This window comes from Bombina bombina, chromosome 2, assembly GCF_027579735.1.
Source record: "Bombina bombina isolate aBomBom1 chromosome 2, aBomBom1.pri, whole genome shotgun sequence".
Taxonomy (NCBI): domain Eukaryota; kingdom Metazoa; phylum Chordata; class Amphibia; order Anura; family Bombinatoridae; genus Bombina; species Bombina bombina.
Genome location: NC_069500.1, coordinates 1,268,890,612 through 1,268,914,161, shown reverse-complemented (window position 1 = coordinate 1,268,914,161; position 23,550 = coordinate 1,268,890,612). Strand labels below are relative to the sequence as shown.

The 23,550-nt window shown below is 40.1% G+C and overlaps 1 protein-coding gene across 1 annotated transcript in view; it reads left to right on the top strand.

Annotated features, from left to right (window-relative positions):
- Positions 1–23,550, top strand: part of STIM2 (stromal interaction molecule 2) — a gene marked incomplete in the record, with an annotated part of 440,010 nt that overhangs the window by 67,394 nt on the left and 349,066 nt on the right. Inside the window, 1 exon segment of the mRNA XM_053704074.1 lies at positions 13,884–14,014. Coding sequence (XP_053560049.1) covers positions 13,884–14,014 — 131 coding nt within the window.

The window sequence follows — 23,550 nt, the reverse complement described above, 5'->3', positions numbered from 1 at the left end:
GTTACAAACATGAGTACACGGTTCAATTTTAGTCAGCAACGACGTACCTACAGTAGCTTGGTTTTTGTCCAAAATTTTTCAAACAAATATAATTGATAATAACATATAACAAAATCCTGGTTAAGCAGAGTATTACTTGTTCTCTAACCCAATACGCAAAATGGGTAACTATTAATAATAAGAGCGAGAGGAGGGCAGGGAGAGAGGGGGGAAAAGAACGTAGAAGAGCAGCACATAGGGAAGAAGAGGGGGGGGGGAGGGGAGAGGAAATGAGGAAAGAAAAATGAGAAAAAAATAAATAAATAAAAAATAATTCAAATTTGTGGAAGGGGCTACACTGTTAAGTCGTATTATCTGTATGGGTTTAACTCGATTATACTAGGGAACTGTTCCATTTCTCCATTATCATTTCGTAGTTTGCCACTTGGCTTATTTTAAGAAAGTGTAGCTTTTCTAGTGCAAGTAAGTCGGACACTGAAGACTGCCAATCGCTCGATGTAGGAACATCAGGCGATTTCCATTTTTTGGGGATCAAACGCTTAGCTCCTGTGAGCATTATTAATAGCAAAGGTCGATAGTATGTATTTTTAAGTTTTGGGATGTTTAAAAAAAGCAGGGTTTCAAGGGACATGGGGACCTCCACCTCCACGATCTCAGAGATTCTCCCCATCACCTCCGACCAAAAGTTTCCCAGGCGCGGGCATGACCACCAAATATGAGTGAGCGTCCCGAGTTCGCCACATCCTCTCCAGCACAAGGGGCTGGCTCTGGGGAAGAGGCGATGAATCCTATTTGGGGTGTAATACCATCTACATTGTAATTTTAGGTGTATCTCTTGTACTGTAGCCGATACCGAAGATCGCCTAGTTAAGGAGAATGCCCTAAGCCACTCCTCATGAGTATGCTCCACGCCAAGCTCCCCATGCCATGACGCTATGTACGTAGGAGGTGGGGTGTCAGGGCTAGTCAGTAGTAATTTGTAAATGAGGGATATTAGTCGTCTCTGAGGAGTAGTTGCGATACATAATCGTTCATATGGAGTGGGATCTCTGGTCAGTTGGTCTTTACATTTAAGATGTGTTATGTAATGTACTAATTGATTATATCTCAGCCATGAGGTGAATATGGTGTCATTTATTTCTTTCATTTGATTCTGAGTTTTAAATCCCCCGTTTTCTATAGCGTTAAAGAGACATCCCTCTTTCAAAGTGTAGGGGGTGCGTAATCTAGATCCCAATTTGTGATATGGTAGAGCAGGGTTTTCCAGTATGGGCAACAAAGGTGATAGTCCTCGTGTAATGTGGACAGAGGACAAGGCCACCCTGTCCCATTCAGTTAACACGTCTTTCAGTATAGGGTATTTGTTTAGGACTCTGGGGCGCTGTGTCGAGGGTATCCAGGCTAATGTGCCTACTTTTTTAACTCCCAGAATATGGCTATCTATTCTAACCCACAACTTATGATTTCCATTTTGTGACCATTCTACAATATGTTGCAGGGCTATGGCCCGTTTATAAGCTTTCAGGTTGGGGAAACCCAGTCCCCCCCTATCCCTAGGGAGGTACATGGTCCTATGCGGTATTCTGGGTCTAGTGCCAGACCATACAAACTGTTCTAACAACCTCTGCATTTGTGGGATGTAGTCTTCCGGTAGGGAGATCGGAATAGTTTGCAAGATATATAGAATGCGCGGTAGCACGTTCATTTTAATGACCCCTATTTTGCCAAGCCAAGAAAGTGGCTTATTCTTCCAGGACGAGAGATCATTAGTGATGTCCTGTTTCAACTTCAAGTAGTTTACTTTGAATATGTCTTGGTATTTTTGAGGAATATAAATACCTAGGTATTTTAGTTTTGTTGTGGATATTGGGATATGATGTGTGTCTCGAAGCATATCTATGTGTTCTTGAGGGGCGCTAATATTGAGTAATTCCGATTTCCCCAGATTTAAATGGAAATTTGAGACCCTTCCGTATTTACTTAGCTCCCCAAGGAGTTCGGGAACCGATGTGTGTATGTTCGTGAGTGTATAAAGAATGTCGTCCACGTAGAGTGCCTGTTTATGTTCAATGTCGCCCATTTGGATCCCTGTAATTTTGTCATTTCGCCGAATCTTCTGAGCTAGGGCCTCTATGGTCAGGGAGAACAGTAGTGGAGACAGGGGGCACCCCTGTCTGGTTCCATTTGTTATTTTGAACGGCTCTGAAAGCGTGCCGTTCACCCTCACACGGGCTCCCGGGTCGGAGTATAGCGAGAACACCATGTTCATGAAACTGTCTCCGAAATTCATTGATCGCATCACTTGACGCAGAAAAGGCCATCCGACCCGGTCGAAGGCCTTCTCCGCGTCAGTCGAGAAGAGGGCCATAGGCACACCTTCAACTCTTGCATAGTTTATCAGTTGTAAGACCTTGGTGGTGTTGTCGCGTGCCTCCCGACCCGGGATGAATCCCACTTGTTCTGGAGAAATTAAGTTTGGTAAGAATTTATTAAGACGTTTTGCCAGAATTTTAGCTAGTAGTTTAATGTCTGTGTTTAGTAAGGATATAGCTCTAAAGTTTTCTGGGGCAGTGGGTTCCTTACCCGGTTTAGGAATAACCGTAATGTGTGCCTCTAGCATAGATTTCAACAGTCTGGGGCATTCGCGTAGATTATTAAATAATTGGATTAGACTTGGGGCTAGCATAGGAAGAAATGCCTTGTAGTATCTAGGAGTGAGTCCATCAGGACCCGGACATTTCCCCTTGGGGAGATCTCTAATTGCGTCAGTCAATTCCTCCAGGGTAATAGGGGCATCCAAGGTGTCCGAATCTACGTTATCTAATTGGGGCAAGTCCAGGTCAGAGAGGTATTCGTCAATTTGATTTTCCGTAATAGGAGATGGGTCTACAGTCCGCGTCCCGTTTGTATTGTTGGACAAGTTATAAAGTTTGCTGTAGTAGGTGCTAAAGGCCCCTGCGATTTGTTTACTGCCCTCAAGCTTGGTGCCATCCTTTGCTTTTAGATGATGTATATAGGCTTTGAGCTGTGATCTACGGATCGATCTAGCTAGCAGCTTGCCTGGCTTATTGCCCCCCTCATAGTACTGCTGCTTAGTAAAGAGCAGTCGTCTGTGGTGAGCTGACATGAGATGATTTTTGAGGTCTAACTTAGCCCTTATGATGTCGTTTTTGATTGTTTTGTCAGATGGTTTGTGTTTGTTTGGCCTCTAAATCTGCGATTACGGTCAGCAGATGTGTGTGTTTTTTTCCCTGTGTGATCTAATCAATCTTGCTTTGTGTTTGAGAAATACACCGCGGATAACACACTTGTGTGCCTCCCAAGTATTTGGCAAAGAGGTACTCGTGGGATCTATTCATTTAGGGACTTGCCTATGTCTTCAGCTATAGGTGGCAATTCTATATGTTGTTGGGGGAATGTCAGGCCATGTCACATTGCATATCACAGGTGCATGATCGGACCATGTAATGTTACCTATCTCACAGTCCGCTGTCAAGTCAAGTCCTATAGAGTCTGTGAAGAAATAGTCGATGCGTGAGTATTTGTCGTGTGGGGAGGAGAAGTATGTATAGTCACGGTCTGTTGGGTGTAGTGTTCTCCACATGTCTTGGAGTTGAACATCGGCGAGAGACGCCCTTACGCTTTTGGAGGTTCTGCAGGGGATATTGGACGATCCGTTAGATATGTCAAGAAGTGGATCTAGTGGAAGATTCAAGTCTCCTGCTACAAACATGGGGCCTTTGGAGTGGCCTAGTAATATCTTGGTAACACGCTTTACGTACTGGTGTTGAGCTGTGTTTGGTGCGTATATGCACGCTAGCGTAATAGGATGGGTGTATAATGTGCCTTGTATTAATAAGTAACGACCCTCAGGGTCTTTTTCAACATGGGCGACACTGATTGGAACTGTTTTGTGTATTAATATACCCACGCCCCCCTTCCTTTCAGGGCCAGATGAAAAGTAGGAGGAGGTGTATGCATTGTCTGTCCATTTTGGCTCTCTACCTCTCCGGAAATGAGTTTCCTGTATGAAAACAATTTGGCTATTTAAGCGTTTAAATTCTTTAAGGGCGATTGATCTCTTACCTGGACTGTTTAGTCCCTTTGCGTTTATTGAAACGAGAGTGAGGCCATGGGATCCAAATCTGCTCTTCCTCGGATCCATTCTAGAGGAGAGGGAGAGAAAAAAAAAAGGGGGGGAATATAGAAAAGGAAAGGGAGAGTTAGAGATTAAGGTTGGTAAAGTGGGGTTCTAGTATGTGCAGCGGGGAGAGAAGCGAGATTAGGAAGAAGGAGGTAACCAGGATTTTATTGCTCTTTAGATAATTATCTGCCTGACACAAAGGGCAGAATAAGTGTATTTTGTAAATGAAACAATAGCCTTCCTTATTAAAGAGATATCTTTTAGATACCGAAATAAGCAAGTCAAGGAGAGCGAAATAAACAAATTAGTGTCAATTGGGGTAGTATCCCCAAAGTGGACAACTTTTAATTATATGTGTTTACAGAAACCCTAACGCATTGGTCTAATCAAAGAAGGGAAAAGGAGAATGCTCTAAAATTAACTGGTCTGTGCTAGGTTGTAAATTAGGGGGGTAATGTCTGAGACATATTTAGGAGACATTTGTACAACCATATTTAGATGCTTTCACAACGTGGTACGGGATGGGTCTCGGAGTCTAATATAGATTGTCTCTTGGAACAGTTTTTGCGGGAAGCTGCCCACAAGGAAAGCCCTTCGTTATTTTTATTTATGGAATGGAAGGTTAGGAAAGATTGGGATGGGAGTGGGGTTGGAATAGAGAGGGAATGGTAAGTAAAAGGGGAAGTTTGCAATTACATGGTTAGATCCTGAAGCACAGAACATATATAAAACCAAACTGAACTTTAACTTATTAAGATAACAATTTCAAACCTTCCTTAAACAATGGGACATCCTAGGAGAGGTCAAGTCATTGTGGCCCTCAATATTAAACAGTGGGGGCTAGCTGATGTGGTTGATGACCAAGGGGGCCTTAGAGAACTAGGTCCCTTTTTTGTCAAAACCTTTAGTAAATTCCAACTACAGACATGAGCCTGATATTCTCAACTGAGCATTACTTTGGAAGGACAGATTTCCTTCTCAGAATATCCATTAGTCCTGCTCAGGTGTATTGATGTCTTCTGAGTTCTTTTGCCGCAGAGAAACGGCTTCTTCATTGTTGATTGCAAAAGCAGCATAGAAGGCCTGCGGGTCCCCTCCTGGCCTGTAGATTGCTGATTTGTTGTTATGGGTCGCCATCAGTGAGACCGGAAATCCCCATCTGTATTGCACTTTATTTTCTCTGAGGAAAGAAGTTATATGGCCCATTTCCTTTCTTTTCTGCAGTGTCACTGGCGATAGGTCTGAAAAAAGTTGGATTTTTTCTCCTGCGTGTGTTATGGATTGTTTGGCTCTGGCACATTTAAGTATCTCCTCCTTTTCTTTGAAGCTTAGGAATTTAATTATTATGTCTCTAGGCGGCCCTTTAGGTGGTGGTTTTGGCCGGAGTGCCCTGTGTGCACGCTCCAGTGCAATCTCTGGGGAGTTAGGTGTGTCTTTTATTGTTCGAAAGAGACTCTGCAGGTATCCCTCTATTGCAGGCGGGTGTATAGATTCAGAAACACCTCTGACCCTTATGTTGTTCCTGCGGCAGCGGTTTTCAAGGTCCTCAAGTTTGTCAGAGAGGACTTGCATATCTGCATGTTGTTGTTGTATTTCTAAGCTATTGCATTGCACTGTAGTTGCCAGTGATCCCTGCTCTGTTTCTGTTTTAGAAACTCTGCTTTCTAGGGCATTAATATCTTTTTTAAGATCGCCAAAAAGGCTCCTCATCTCTTGGAGCACTCCCTGTATGTCCTCTTTTGATGACAGATAGCGCAAGTCTCCTTTAGTTAGAGGTTGTGATTGTTCTGCAACTTGTGGGGGCATATCTTTTATTACTTGTGAGCTTTGCATGTGGGCCATATCTTCTGTTTGTGGGCTGAGATTTGTGTCTAGCTGTTTGAGGTATCTGTTCAATGGTCTGGCAGCTGTGTTCTTGTCAGCCTTATTGATTTTTTTAATAGGCATCCCCACTACTAATGAAAAGTCTGTGTAAATGTACTTGTACTGTCCCTTTAAATTAAAGAACTGATGTGTCCTATCAGGGAGATACAGCTTATTTCCTCAGCAACTTCAGTACTAATAAGAGGTTATCAAATCAGGCCCCCTGCTCATATATATGCACATTTTCCTGATATATAAAACAACTTGAGTAAGCAAAATACACTGATCTGTTATCAGCAGATACTTCTGCAAGTTATCACATACAGAGAGTTTATCACGGGAACATGGAGGTATGGGCAGTAGCTTATTATGCGGGTCAGCCAGTGATATGGGTGATGGTGTTAGTGTGGCACTTTTATTTGTATGTGTGTTTACTCACTGAGGGTTTTCACTCTCTGCTCTATTAGGGCCGTTCAAACTAGCAATGGCGTCACCACGTGGTTAGGTGTTCTCATGCATGTCCCTGCAAATCTTAAAAGTGCGTTCCGGTTATGGTGTATTACCGATTGAGGTGAGTGCGGCCAAAATTAGTTTTATTTCCAGCTGGGTATGTTCCGGTCAGGCAAAGGCACGCTGCAGATTTCTCTATGCTGTCAATATATTGCGGCTCCCAAAGCTCAGTTGCGCTCCAGGCCGCAAGCAGCGTGTCTCACTGATCAGTGATGTTTGTGCCTGGATGAAGCTCCGTGTGTTGTAGTCCACTGCAGGACCGGAGTGTTCACCTATGCTGTATGGTGGTTTTGGAGAGTTTGGTAGGGTCTCATTAGTGTTTTAGAGTATGTTGTCCACTTTGAGGATTAGGAGCTCTTTCAGCAGTCAGCCATTCGCCTGCGTGGCCAAACTCCGCCCCCTTTTTTTAAATTTTAATATGAAGGAAACACTAGAACCTCAGGCCTGGAAGATTTTTTTTAATTTTCAAGGTAAAGGATATAGTTTTTGTTCAACAGAACCAACCTGTATGGCACTATTTTCTTCTTTTAGCTAGTATGGATATTCACTTAATGAACATTAGGATTTTCAAGCATGAATGGAAAGTATATAGGGATTATAAGGTGGTTTTGTTACTCACTGTTTTTAAAATAGGCCCATTGCAAGGGCCATGCCCGTTTATCTCCTTATTGTTTTTCACTTTTTTTATTTTTAAACAGTGTGTAAATATAGCCATAAAAAACCTGAATTATTGTTGCTGTATGTGCCCTGGATTAGTTTACCAGGGATGGAAAGGACCCAGAATTACTATAAACTACTATAAGGGCTCCGTGCCAATTCTATATTCTAAAACAGAACCTACTAAAGAGCTATGGCCGCTATCTTACTATCCCTATATTTTGTTTTTTAGATATATATAAACAAGGCCATAAGAAATGTGGCTCAATTTATTGAAATAGTATTTTAAGCCCTTATTATGTCTTAAATGTCAAGGCAAGGTTATTTTTATAGGAGTCAGGTTAAGTTATTTCACTGGCTCTCCCCATAAAACACATTTTTCTGAATTTATGCACATTATTTTTTCCCTCAGCCCACAAGTTTTAAGGACTGATTACAGGTATCACGCTGACAACTGGGTTATCTTATTTCTTAAAACAAGGTTTTGTAAATACATTTTGTTGTTGTTTTCTGTTTTTGTATGTACATCTACATCTATTTCTATTTTTGTTATCTCTGTTTTTTGTTCTATATCGCAACACCTGAGTTGTAATCAACATGATACACCTAAATATATTATATGTATAACAGTCGAGTATTTTTTTTTTTTTTTCCTTTGCCCTTATCTCCCCCTCCCCCCCACTCCCTCATGTATGCACATAGAGGCAAACCTCATTTGTTAGAAGTTTTATAAATGAAAGATAGTATTAGAATAACCTCATGGAACATTGGGGGTATTACCTCCCCAGTCAAACGTAAGGGTATACTGAACTTACTAAAGAAACATAATTCCGATATTGTTCTATTACAAGAAACTCATTTAAAAATGCAAGAGATACCCAAGCTGAAAACACACTGGGTTGGAGAGGTGTTAGCAACTCCATGTAGTGCAAGGAAGAAGGGAGTAGCCTTCTTATTCAATAAACATTTGAATTATAAGATTCTTTCTCAAGAGTTTGACATAGAGGAAAGATATATTATTTTATATTTAGAGGTAGAAGGTATGAAGCTTGTCATATGTAACTTATACGCACCAAATAAACCAGATAAAGATTTTTGGGATAGTTTACAAGTTAAGCTCTTGCAGTTTTGCTCTGAACATTTAATTGTTGCGGGGGATTTTAACGCTGTTATGTTTCCAGCTCTAGATAGGCTTAAAGGGTCTAAAAACAGGGATAATAAAAAAAGGTAAAACTGCTGAAGAATTTTACTTCCTCTCTAGAATTAAAAGATATATGGAGGATACAAAATCCAGACATTAAAATGTTTACATGTGAATCTAAAACACACCAGACATTATCAAGAATAGATGCTTTTTTTGTGAATGGGAAAATCATGGGCTTAAAAACTAAAACGGATATTAAAGAAATTTCTTTATCAGACCACGCAATCATACTGCTGGACCTAGATATAAGGGTGTATAATTCTAACAAGATTGGGAGATTTTTTTCCCCCTAAATATCTATCTTCTGATACTCATTTTAAAAACTGGCTGCAAGCTAGATGGAGGGAATTCTACAAATTTAATTCCCATAATATAAATAAAACTGAGATTTTATGGGAGTCCTTTAAGGTGGTTATCAGGGGAGAAATTAACGCATACATGATATCTAGAAAGCGAAAAGTGCTTGCACGTGATATTTAATTAGCCAATCAACTTCGTAATGCTCTCAACGTATATACTAATACTCCCTCCAAAGAAAACTGGGAGAAATATATACGCAGTAGGCAAGAAAGGGATATCTTCGTGAACCAACAAGTTAAGCTTGAAGGTCTATGCTCTCGCTCTTTCTATTACAGACATGGCGTAGGGCAGGGAAATTCTTAGCTAATTTGGTTAAACACAAACAAAAGAAACAGTCGATTGACTTCATTAAGGTGAAGGGTAACAGAATATCAGACATACAAGAGATAAGTAATTATATAAGAGACTATTTTGCTCAAGTCTTCTCTGCTCCCCCGATTAACCATCAGGCTAAACATAAACTTGGGATAAACTTGAAATACCACAAATTCCCAATGAACATCTGACCAAGATTAATGCCCCAATTACGAAGGAGGAGATAATGCAAGCTATTAAAGCAGCGTCCCCCAATAAAGCCCCTGGCCCAGACCAACTGCCCATAGAATTATATAAACTATTAGGGGAAGATATTCATCCAGTTTTAGAGAAATGATTTAACCATTATTAAAGTTTAGGCTTAATGAATTACATCCTCCCTAGTCTCTTTAATACTTAAGAAAGATAAGGACCCGGAACAAATGGATTCTTACAGGCCCATTTCACTGTTAAACAATGATTACAAACTCCTAACAAGAATAATAGCACAGCGATTAAAACCCGTTATGCATTTACTGATCCATAAAGACCAAACTGGGTTCATGACTGGGAGAAATTCAACTAGTAATTTGAGAAAATTGCAGAATGTAATAGAATTCTTCTGGGAAAAACTGGGAAAAGAGAGTGTAAAATTATCAACTGACTATGCTATTTTAACGATCGATGCAGAAAAAGCGTTTGATACAACTGATCTATAACAACTCTAAAGCCTCTATCCTAGTTAATGGACTTCCAACAGAATCTATTCTTCTGCAAAAAGGGACTAGGCAGGGCTGCCCACTCTCCCCTTACCTATTTAATCTTGCTATTGAACCCCTGGCAATACTTTTTAAGAAAAGAACTAGAGGGAATCTGTATAGGGCATACTCAAGTAACACTTTCACTGTATGCAGATGACCTATTGATTTTTTTTTTAAAAAAGATTCAAAAAAGAATATCCCACTTATTCTAAAAATCTTTGAGGATTTTGGTTCGTTCTCGGGCTATAAGGTTAATCGTAAGAAGTCTGGAATATTATGGCTACACAAACATAAAAATGGCCTACCGGAAATTCCCTTTTCAATAGCAAGCAGTTATATCAAATACTTAGGTTTTAAAATATCTAGAAACCCCAATGAGTGGTACAACCTAAATTATACACAACTATGGACCGAAATACATAAAGATCTTGTTAACTGGGCGAAATTCCCTCTATCCCTTCTAGGGAAGGTTAATCTAATAAAGATGATGATTTTCCCTAAAATCTTCTATGTAATGCAGAGTATTGCCCTATGTATTACTAGGAAGGATCTTGTATTTTTTAGATGAATTTGTACAAAGTTTCTTTGGAATAATAAGACGGCTCTATCCCACTACAGACTAACGCTACCAAGAGATAGAGGTGGGCTAGCACTCCCGGATATCGAAACTTATAATTTGGTCTGTATGGGGAAGATCGCTCTTGACTGGATTACGGATTCTGACTATTATACGCCCTTATCTCTGGACCAGCAATTAATTAAACCTTATTCGCTGAAGGCTTTGCTTCATCTGAAAAGGAATAAGTTGCCAGAAAAAAATAAAAATTCCTAATCACAAAAAATATCATTAGGGCCTGGGGGAAAATATGTAATTGTCTTGAAATTGACTCCTCCTTTTCTAATTTTCTGCCGATTATTGGAAATGCTGAATTTCCGTATGCTCTAAATTCGACAATTTTTCGAGGCTGGCAAGAAACTGGTCTGGTTTATATTTCCTAACTACAAGATGCTGAGATGGGGTGTAAATCTTTTACCAAGCTTAAAGAGGAATTTAATATCCCTAATAAATATTTTTTTTTGCGTACTTACAGGTAAGAAACTATCTCAACGAGTTAATGAAAAACCAATCTAATCTTGAAGCTTGGGATAAATTATCCCCTATCATCGAATTGTACAGAAATGGGAGAAAAGTGATATCCATTTTATATAAAACAATAAAAGATTATCAAGGTATGAATAATCTAAGTAGAATTACAGATAAGTGGCACGTCTTAAGTGTATCCCCCCAAATAGATACAGTTCAGACCAGCTTTGCCAGGGTAGATTCTTCTACGGCCTCTATCTCCTGGAGAGAATTGCATGCAAAGATTGTGAAAAAGTTATATATTACTCCAGCAATAGTAAATAAATTGGAGAAAAGATCGATAAATGTGTGTGTCAAGTGCGGGTTTCCTGCGACTGATATATATCATTTCTGGAATGCCCCAAAATTAAAAAAATTCTGGCTTAAGGTCAATTTCTGGCTCGAAATTATGCCAATGTGTATTTAAACTCCAAGATGTTCATATATTTTTTCCTTGTGGATAATCCTGGCCCAATACTTGCTAATGTTTTTTAAATATTATAATCTTAACAGGCAGTAACTTAATTTTGAAACATTGGATTTCTCAGAAAAATCCACAATTGTCAGTTCAAAAATATATTTTTAAATCAAATGACTCTAGAACAATATGACACTACCTGCAACTTAGAAAAAAAAAAAAGTAAACGTTTTTTTCATAAATTGTTGCCCCTAATTTCCTCTCTGCCTAAAGAAAGCCAATTGCAGATAATGTATCCTTTCTGTGGCTCACTATTTTTGGAGGAAGCCATGTTAAGAGGCGACTTACCTAGCTTATATAGCTAGGACGGGAGGGATGGAGGAGTGTGGGAGATGAGGGCTTGATTGTTCTGTTTTTGGCGGTAATTTTTTTCCCTTTTTTTTTTTTTTTTTTTTTTTGCTTTGTTTTGTGTTTTATTTCTGTTTTGTTTTGTTTTACTGATTAACTGGAGACATTCTGTTGATGGAACTGTAATATGACTTATGTAGTTGAGCACCTTTTTATGTTGTTATGAGATGGTAATTTAATGAAAAGATCTTAAAAAACAAACAAAAAACTAAGGCCCGAGTTCCAGCTGAAGAAAAACAGCCCCAAAGCATGATGCTGCCACCCCCATGCTTCACTGTGGGTATGGTGTTCTTTTGTTGATGTGCAGTGTTGTTTTTGCGCCAAACATATCTTTTGGAATTATGGCCAAAAAGTTCAACCTTGGTATGTATAACATTCCTGCAAAACTGCTGCTGCCATTTAGTACTCCAGACGTGTGCACGCTCCTGAGCTTATGTCCCTGCTTTTCAACAAACTATACCAAGAGAATGAAATTCCCCCTCCCCCCAATAATATTTTGCCGTCGTACCAATTTGCAATTCACTTATCCTGCTTTTCTAATTTCGCTCTTCTCTTGTCCAAATGTAAGACTGAGGGGTTATGGGAAAGTGGGCTGGAGTTTCACCATAATGAAATTAGTTTAACGTTCACTTTTTCTTGGTTCATTGGGGGTTCCTTAGTTACAATTTTACTTTGGTTTTATCAGCCATCAGGGGTTCTTGCACCAGGTATGCAATTAAATTGTCGTCTTTCATTTACTCTTGGGCACAGATCATTCTCAGAGTTATATCAACTATTTACTTTTAAACTATCAAGAAAAATAAATTACATTTCCTTCAGGAAACTCTCAGGGTTTTCTCCAAAAGAAATGGCTCTTCGTTCTTATATTTTGATGGAAAGTTCATGTATTAAGTCCATAAATGGGAAATGTGCAGGTTTTTTTTTTATGCAAAAATCAGCATTGTCATAAGATAAAGGGTCCTTGAATATTTTCTATAGATGCCATGTTCATTCCTTTGAAGTTCAGCTTATGTCTTTCCCTTCAACTGCCCTAAGTCATTATGTGATTTAGCAGTTTAACACTAGTGGAAAACCATCCTTTGGTCTTCATTCAGCCTGTTGTTGTTTTTTTTGTTTGTTTTTTCCTGCACATCAGAAATACTATTCTTGGTCATTAGAATATGAAGTGCTCATACTGAAGGTTTTGTAATTTAGTACTTTATTGTGATGAATAATATTCCTACGGTGATACCTATTTGTTTGCGACCCTGTATCTTAGTTAGATTATAGAGCCAATTTCTATTCAGTGCTATGAAGGAAAAATGTTTTTTGGGTTTTCCTTTGTTTAAAATTCTCACTATGAAAACTCAGATTTTACTACTTTGCTGTATTGGAATTTAGCTATTCAGCCTAATGTCTTTACATTCTTCTTTGACTTTTTGCTTTCTGCAGTTGTCTCTTTACTTGCACCTTATTGTGTGTTTTGGCACCAACCTACTTCTTAAAATCTGACAACATGAAACCCTGATTTAAAACCAGATTCATGTTATCTCCTATTCTCCAAGTAGGTCCTTAGACTGACTGATTTTTGATGGAAAGAGCAGAAAAAGGTATGAGTTGTATAACAAACAGGAATTCTAGAGTCTCTTTGGAATTTTCTTCCAACTCCAATTGGTACAAAGCCTGTAAAGATCAAATTTTTATCAATTTGTATACGAAGAGTTGATTTTACATGTATGTGTGTATTTGCATAACCTATTATCTTACCATTGTAGTGAAAGAAATGACATAATACATTTGTGTCATTTTTGCACTGTTTACTGTGGAACTATATATGTGTTTAATGCCCACAATAGTTAATACAGCTGTTGATTGGGGAGGTTGTGTGACTGCTGCTGCTGATTGCCTTGCCTGGTGTTTTCTGCTCAGGAGCTAGCAGTGCGCTGTTGCTCTTCATTTATTTGTTTTAACCTCTATGTGCAAGTTATAAACATATACAGAGTATTGCAAAAAATGCCATGGCATAATGAATAGGATCATGTTATTTAGCCACTGCTATGTCAGTTTAAAATTTTTACATCAACTTAAGTGTCATATAAAAAGTAAATTATACCAATATTATTTAAAACTTTACTTCAAATTTATTTTTTCTTCCTTTTTAGATCCATATATTTCTTTGAGCCCGCCTTGTCTAACTGAAGAGGACCGATCCAGTCTGGAGGCTATTCGCACAATTCACAAACAAATGGATGATGACAAAGATGGTGGTATTGAGGTGGAGGAAAGTGTTGAGGTAAGAGGCTGCCAAGTAGGATATATATATATATATATATATATATATATATATATATATATATATATATATATATATATATATATATATATATATATATATATATTCAAAGTAGACTTGCACAACCTCTATTTTTAATTTGACACATTTTACCTGCTAGGATGTATTACATTGTTAACAGATCTCCCATTTACCTTTTTTTTTAAATCTTAAATAGCTGCTTTTGTCTTTTGAAACCACCACTTAGACAGAAAAAAGGAATAGTGCAGTTTTCTCCATTAACAAGAGGCAGCAACAAAAATCAGCCCTCTCAGTGCAGATCTCTTAATTGCTCTCTAAATATTTGCCTTTGTGTATAGAGAGATAAGACATTTGTTTAAATAGAGAGAGATAATAAAGACTGATCTATCTCTCTGTAAAACAGGCATGTTGTCAGTAAGCAAAACTAGCTTCTTTTTTTTTTTAAAAATACAAAAATACACTTTGAAAGATCATAGTCTTGTCCCTTTATATTGCCATGGACCTATGTCCTGCCATAGATGGTAAAGTAAGCATGTCTTCATACTTTCATCCATTCAAATGCTTCTCTTTCAAAGGTCAATCTCTGGGTATTTAAAAAACTATATATGTTGATTGGAGTAGCCGTGTTTGTCAAGTGATTTAGATAACAAAATAACGAGTATTGCATTGAGCAATGATGCTTTTTTTATTGGACGCACTATACATTTCAATGGAATTTACAGATTATATCTTGAATAAATGTCATTAAATTGGTCAGTATTGCTTCAGACTTGAAAAAGGAAAGAATACTTCTGAAAGCTTGTCAACTTATAAATGTATAGTTAGTCCAATAAAAAAAAGATAAAGTATCATTGCTCAATGCAATACAGGCAGTCCCCGGGTTATAGACATCCGACTTAAAGGGACAGTCTACCATATAATTGTTATTGTTTAAAAAGATAGATAATCCATTTATTACCCATTCCCCAGTTTTGCATAACCAACAGTTATATTAATATACTTTCTCCAACATAGGTGTGTCCGGTCCACGGCGTCATCCTTACTTGTGGGATATTCTCTTCCCCAACAGGAAATGGCAAAGAGCCCAGCAAAGCTGGTCACATGATCCCTCCTAGGCTCCGCCTACCCCCGTCATTCTCTTTGCCGTTGTACAGGCAACATCTCCACGGAGATGGCTTAGAGTTTTTTAGTGTTTAACTGTAGTTTTTTATTATTCAATCAAGAGTTTGTTATTTTGAAATAGTGCTGGCATGTACTATTTACTCAGAAACAGAAAAGAGATGAAGATTTCTGTTTGTATGAGGAAAATGATTTTAGCAATCGTCACTAAAATCCATGGCTGTTCCACACAGGACTGTTGAGAGCAATTAACTTCAGTTGGGGGAACAGTGAGCAGTCTCTTGCTGCTTGAGGTATGACACATTCTAACAAGACGATGTAATGCTGGAAGCTGTCATTTTCCCTATGGGATCCGGTAAGCCATGTTTATTACGATCGTAAATAAGGGCTTCACAAGGGCTTACTAAGACTGTAGACTTTTTCTGGGCTAAATCGATTCATTATTAACACATATTTAGCCTTGAGGAATCATTTTATCTGGGTATTTTGATATAATAATATCGGCAGGCACTGTTTTAGACACCTTATTCTTAGGGGCTTTCCCAAAGCATAGGCAGAGCCTCATTTTCGCGCCGGTGTGGCGCACTTGTTTTTGAGAGGCATGGCATGCAGTCGCATGTGAGAGGAGCTCTGATACTTAGAAAAGGCTTTCTGAAGGCGTCATTTGGTATCGTATTCCCCTCTGGGCTTGGTTGGGTCTCAGCAAAGCAGATACCAGGGACTGTAAAGGGGTTAAACTTCAAAACGGCTTATTTTAAGGGTTAAAGCTTCCAAATTTGGTGTGCAATACTTTTAAGGCTTTAAGACACTGTGGTGAAAATTTGGTGAATTTTGAACAATTCCTTCATGTTTTTTCGCAATTGCAGTAATAAAGTGTGTTCAGTTTAAAATTTAAAGTGACAGTAACGGTTTTATTTTAAAACGTTTTTTGTACTTTGTTATCAAGTTTATGCCTGTTTAACATGTCTGAACTACCAGATAGACTGTGTTCTGAATGTGGGGAAGCCAGAATTCCTATTCATTTAAATAAATGTGATTTATGTGACAATGACAATGATGCCCAAGATGATTCCTCAAGTGAGGGGAGTAAGCATGGTACTGCATCATTCCCTCCTTCGTCTACACGAGTCTTGCCCACTCAGGAGGCCCCTAGTACATCTAGCGCGCCAATACTCCTTACTATGCAACAATTAACGGCTGTAATGGATAATTCTGTCAAAAACATTTTAGCCAAAATGAACACTTATCAGCGTAAGCGCGATTGCTCTGTTTTAGATACTGAAGAGCATGACGACGCTGATAATAATATTTCTGAAGGGCCCCTAACCCAGTCTGATGGGGCCAGGGAGGTTTTGTCTGAGGGAGAAATTACTGATTCAGGGAACATTTCTCAACAAGCTGAACCTGATGTGATTGCATTTAAATTTAAGTTGGAACATCTCCGCATTCTGCTTAAGGAGGTATTATCCACTCTGGATGATTGTGACAAGTTGGTCATCCCAGAGAAACTATGTAAAATGGACAAGTTCCTAGAGGTGCCGGGGCTCCCAGAAGCTTTTCCTATACCCAAGCGGGTGGCGGACATTGTTAATAAAGAATGGGAAAGGCCCGGTATTCCTTTCGTCCCTCCCCCCATATTTAAAAAATTGTTTCCTATGGTCGACCCCAGAAAGGACTTATGGCAGACAGTCCCCAAGGTCGAGGGAGCGGTTTCCACTTTAAACAAACGCACCACTATACCCATAGAGGATAGTTGTGCTTTCAAAGATCCTATGGATAAAAAATTAGAAGGTTTGCTTAAGAAAATGTTTGTTCAGCAGGGTTACCTTCTACAACCAATTTCATGCATTGTCCCTGTCGCTACAGCCGCATGTTTCTGGTTCGATGAGCTGATAAAGGCGGTCGATAGTGATTCTCCTCCTTATGAGGAGATTATGGACAGAATCAATGCTCTCAAATTGGCTAATTCTTTCACCCTAGACGCCACTTTGCAATTGGCTAGGTTAGCGGCTAAGAATTCAGGGTTTGCTATTGTGGCGCGCAGAGCGCTTTGGTTGAAATCTTGGTCGGCTGATGCGTCTTCCAAGAACAAGCTACTTAACATTCCTTTCAAGGGGAAAACGCTGTTTGGCCCTGACTTGAAAGAGATTATCTCTGATATCACTGGGGGTAAGGGCCACGCCCTTCCTCAGGATCGGCCTTTTAAGGCAAAAAATAAACCTAATTTTCGTCCCTTTCGTAGAAACGGACCAACCCAAAGTGCTACGTCCTCTAAGCAAGAGGGTAATACTTCTCAAGCCAAGCCAGCTTGGAGACCAATGCAAGGCTGGAACAAGGGAAAGCAGGCCAAGAAACCTGCCACTGCTACCAAGACAGCATGAAATGTTGGCCCCCGATCCGGGACCGGATCTGGTGGGGGGCAGACTCTCTCTCTTCGCTCAGGCTTGGGCAAGAGATGTTCTGGATCCTTGGGCGCTAGAAATAGTCTCCCAAGGTTATCTTCTGGAATTCAAGGGACTTCCCCCAAGGGGGAGGTTCCACAGGTCTCAGTTGTCTTCAGACCACATAAAAAGACAGGCATTCTTACATTGTGTAGAAGACCTGTTAAAAATGGGAGTGATTCATCCTGTTCCATTAAGAGAACAAGGGATGGGGTTCTACTCCAATCTGTTCATAGTTCCCAAAAAAGAGGGAACGTTCAGACCAATCTTAGATCTCAAGATCTTAAACAAGTTTCTCAAGGTTCCATCGTTCAAGATGGAAACCATTCGAACTATTCTTCCTTCCATCCAGGAAGGTCAATTCATGACCACGGTGGATTTAAAGGATGCGTATCTACATATTCCTATCCACAAGGAACATCATCGGTTCCTAAGGTTCGCATTCCTGGACAAACATTACCAGTTCGTGGCGCTTCCTTTCGGATTAGCCACTGCTCCAAGGATTTTCACAAAGGTACTAGGGTCCCTTCTAGCTGTGCTAAGACCAAGGGGCATTGCTGTAGTACCTTACTTGGACGACATTCTGATTCAAGCGTCGTCCCTTCCTCAAGCAAAGGCTCACACGGACATTGTCCTGGCCTTTCTCAGATCTCACGGATGGAAAGTGAACGTGGAAAAGAGTTCTCTATCTCCGTCAACAAGGGTTCCCTTCTTGGGAACAATAATAGACTCCTTAGAAATGAGGATTTTCCTGACAGAGGCCAGAAAAACAAAACTTCTAGACTCTTGTCGGATACTTCATTCCGTTCCTCTTCCTTCCATAGCTCAGTGCATGGAAGTGATCGGGTTGATGGTAGCGGCAATGGACATAGTTCCTTTTGCGCGCATTCATCTAAGACCATTACAACTGTGCATGCTCAGTCAGTGGAATGGGGACTATACAGACTTGTCTCCGAAGATACAAGTAAATCAGAGGACCAGAGACTCACTCCGTTGGTGGCTGTCCCTGGACAACCTGTCACAAGGGATGACATTCCGCAGACCAGAGTGGGTCATTGTCACGACCGACGCCAGTCTGATGGGCTGGGGCGCGGTCTGGGGATCCCTGAAAGCTCAGGGTCTTTGGTCTCGGGAAGAATCTCTTCTACCGATAAATATTCTGGAACTGAGAGCGATATTCAATGCTCTCAAGGCTTGGCCTCAGCTAGCGAGGGCCAAGTTCATACGGTTTCAATCAGACAACATGACAACTGTTGCGTACATCAACCATCAGGGGGGAACAAGGAGTTCCCTAGCGATGGAAGAAGTGACCAAAATCATTCTATGGGCGGAGTCTCACTCCTGCCACCTGTCTACTATCCACATCCCAGGAGTGGAAAATTGGGAAGCGGATTTTCTGAGTCGTCAGACATTGCATCCGGGGGAGTGGGAACTCCATCCGGAAATCTTTGCCCAAGTCACTCAGCTGTGGGGCATTCCAGACATGGATCTGATGGCCTCTCGTCAGAACTTCAAAGTTCCTTGCTACGGGTCCAGATCCAGGGATCCCAAGGCGGCTCTAGTGGATGCACTAGTAGCACCTTGGACCTTCAAACTAGCTTATGTGTTCCCGCCGTTTCCTCTCATCCCCAGGCTGGTAGCCAGGATCAATCAGGAGAGGGCGTCGGTGATCTTGATAGCTCCTGCGTGGCCACGCAGGACTTGGTATGCAGATCTGGTGAATATGTCATCGGCTCCACCTTGGAAGCTACCTTTGAGACGAGACCTTCTTGTTCAGGGTCCGTTCGAACATCCGAATCTGGTTTCACTCCAGCTGACTGCTTGGAGATTGAACGCTTGATCTTATCGAAGCGAGGGTTCTCAGATTCTGTTATCGATACTCTTGTTCAGGCCAGAAAGCCTGTAACTAGAAAGATTTACCACAAAATTTGGAAAAAATATATCTGTTGGTGTGAATCTAAAGGATTCCCTTGGGACAAGGTTAAGATTCCTAGGATTCTATCCTTCCTTCAAGAAGGATTGGAAAAAGGATTATCTGCAAGTTCCCTGAAGGGACAGATTTCTGCCTTGTCTGTGTTACTTCGCAAAAAGCTGGCAGCTGTGCCAGATGTTCAAGCCTTTGTTCAGGCTCTGGTTAGAATTAAGCCTGTTTACAAACCTTTGACTCCTCCTTGGAGTCTCAATTTGGTTCTTTCAGTTCTTCAGGGGGTTCCGTTTGAACCCTTACATTCCGTTGATATTAAGTTATTATCTTGGAAAGTTTTGTTTTTAGTTGCAATTTCTTCTGCTAGAAGAGTTTCAGAATTATCTGCTCTGCAGTGTTCTCCTCCTTATCTGGTGTTCCATGCAGATAAGGTGGTTTTACGTACTAAACCTGGTTTTCTTCCAAAAGTTGTTTCTAACAAAAACATTAACCAGGAGATTATCGTACCTTCTCTGTGTCCGAAACCAGTTTCAAAGAAGGAACGATTGTTGCACAATTTGGATGTTGTTCGCGCTCTAAAATTCTATTTAGATGCTACAAAGGATTTTAGACAAACATCTTCCTTGTTTGTTGTTTATTCTGGTAAAAGGAGAGGTCAAAAAGCAACTTCTACCTCTCTCTCTTTTTGGATTAAAAGCATCATCAGATTGGCTTACGAGACTGCCGGACGGCAGCCTCCTGAAAGAATCACAGCTCATTCCACTAGGGCTGTGGCTTCCACATGGGCCTTCAAGAACGAGGCTTCTGTTGATCAGATATGTAGGGCAGCGACTTGGTCTTCACTGCACACTTTTACCAAATTTTACAAGTTTGATACTTTTGCTTCTTCTGAGGCTGTTTTTGGGAGAAAGGTTTTGCAAGCCGTGGTGCCTTCCATTTAGGTGACCTGATTTGCTCCCTCCCTTCATCCGTGTCCTAAAGCTTTGGTATTGGTTCCCACAAGTAAGGATGACGCCGTGGACCGGACACACCTATGTTGGAGAAAACAGAATTTATGTTTACCTGATAAATTACTTTCTCCAACGGTGTGTCCGGTCCACGGCCCGCCCTGGTTTTTTTAATCAGGTCTGATAATTTATTTTCTTTAACTACAGTCACCACGGTACCATATGGTTTCTCCTATGCAAATATTCCTCCTTAACGTCGGTCGAATGACTGGGGTAGGCGGAGCCTAGGAGGGATCATGTGACCAGCTTTGCTGGGCTCTTTGCCATTTCCTGTTGGGGAAGAGAATATCCCACAAGTAAGGATGACGCCGTGGACCGGACACACCGTTGGAGAAAGTAATTTATCAGGTAAACATAAATTCTGTTTTTTACCTCTGTAATTACCTTGTATCTAGGAACCTTCTTCCAGCCCCCTGATCACTTGACTGTGACTGTTTATTATTTATTGTCTTAAATTTAGCATTGTTTTGTGCTAAATCTTAAATAACTTTCTGTGCCTGAACACAGTGTTATTTATATGGCCCACGTGTACTTTCTGTCTTTGTGTTGAAACGAGATTTAAAAAGCATGTGATAAGAGGCAGCCCTCAAAGGCCTAGAAATTAGCATATGAGCCTACCTATGTTTAGTTTAAAGGGACAGTCTATACCAGAATTTTTGTTTTAAAAGATAGATAATCCCTTTATTACCCATTCCCCAGTTTTGCATAACCAACAAAGTTATAATATACTTTTAACTTCTGTGTTTATCTTATATCTAAGCCTCTGCAAACTGCCCCTTTATTTCATTTCTTTTGACAGACTTGCAGTTTAGCCAATCAGTGCCTGCTTCCCGATAACTTCACATGCACAAGCACAGTGTTATCTATATGAAACACATGAACTAACACCCTCTAGTGGTGAAAAACTGTTAAAATGCATTCTGAAAAGAGTTGGCCTTCAAGGTCTAAGAAATTAGCATATGAACCTCCTAGGTTAAGCTTTCAACTAAGAATACCAAGAGAAAAAGCAAATTTGATGATAGAAGTAAATTGGAAAGTCCTATCTGAATAATGAAAGTTTAATTTATACTAGACTGTCCCTTTAAGTACAACTCATACTTGCAAACTGAGAAAATAGAGCTTTTCTCTTGTTAAGTGTGTTCAGTCCACGGGTCATCCATTACTTATGGGATATATTCTCCTTCCCAACAGGAAGTTGCAAGAGGATCACCCAAGCAGAGCTGCTATATAGCTCCTCCCCTCACATGTCATATCCAGTCATTCTTTTGCAACCCTCAACAAAGAAGGAGGTCGCGAGAGGAGCTGGAGTTTTTACTTAACTATTCTTCAATCAAAAGTTTATTTTAAATGGCACCGGAGTGTGCTGTTTTTCTATATCAGGCAGTATTTGGAAGAAGAAACTGCCTGCGTTTTTTTCTATGATCTTAGCAGGCGTAACTAAGATCCACTGGCTGTTCTCGACATTCTGAGGAGTGGGGAAACTTCAGAAACTGGGAATAGCATGCGTGGTCCTCCGCAAATGAGGTATGTGCAGTACATTATTTTCTGGGAATGGAATTGACTAAGAAAATACTGCTGTTACCGTATGATGTAAGTACAGCCTTAAATGCAGTAGTGGCAACTGGTACTATCAGGCTGATAAATGTATGCGCAGTCGAGTTATTTTCTAGGGACTAGAATTTGACTGAGAAAATACTGTTAAAACTGAAATAATACTTAAGCCTTATCTGCAGTGGTAGCTACTGGTAGCAGGCTTAGTGATAACTTTGCATGACATTGGAAAATGTTGTTTCTCCAACATAGGTGTGTCCGGTCCACGGCGTCATCCTTACTTGTGGGATATTCTCCTCCCCAACAGGAAATGGCAAAGAGCCCAGCAAAGCTGGTCACATGATCCCTCCTAGGCTCCGCCTACCCCAGTCATTCTCTTTGCCGTTGTACAGGCAACATCTCCACGGAGATGGCTTAGAGTTTTTTAGTGTTTAACTGTAGTTTTTATTATTCAATCAAGAGTTTGTTATTTTAAAATAGTGCTGGTATGTACTATTTACTCAGAAACAGAAAAGAGATGAAGATTTCTGTTTGTATGAGGAAAATGATTTTAGCACCGTAACTAAAATCCATGGCTGTTCCACACAGGACTGTTGAGAGCAATTAACTTCAGTTGGGGGAACAGTGTGCAGTCTCTTACTGCTTGAGGTATGACACATTCTAACAAGACGATGTAATGCTGGAAGCTGTCATTTTCCCTATGGGATCCGGTAAGCCATGTTTATTAAGATAGTAAATAAGGGCTTCACAAGGGCTTATTAAGACTGTAGACTTTTTCTGGGCTAAATCGATTCATTATTAACACATATTTAGCCTTGAGGAATCATTTATTCTGGGTATTTTGATATGATTATATCGGCAGGCACTGTTTTTGACACCTTATTCTTTAGGGGCTTTCCCTAATCATAGTCAGAGCCTCATTTTCGCGCCGGTATGGCGCACTTGTTTTTGAGGACAGCATGGCATGCAGCTGCATGTGTGTGGAGCTCTGATACATAGAAAAGTCTTTCTGAAGGCATCATTTGGTATCGTATTCCCCTTTGGGCTTGGTTGGGTCTCAGCAAAGCAGATTCCAGGGACTGTAAAGGGGTTAAATATAAAAACGGCTCCGGTTCCGTTATTTTAAGGGTTAAAGCTTCCAAATTTGGTGTGCAATACTTTTAAGGCTTTAAGACACTGTGGTGAAATTTTGGTGAATTTTGAACAATTCCTTCATACTTTTTCGCAATTGCAGTAATTAAGTGTGTTTAGTTTAAAATTTAAAGTGACAGTAACGGTTTTATTTTAAAACGTTTTTTGTGCTTTGTTATCAAGTTTATGCCTGTTTAACATGTCTGAACTACCAGATAGATTGTGTTCTGACTGTGGGGAAACCAAGGTTCCTTCTCATTTAACTATATGTATTTTATGTCATAAAAAAATTTAGTAAAAATGATGCCCAAGATGATTCCTCAAGTGAGGGGAGTAAGCATG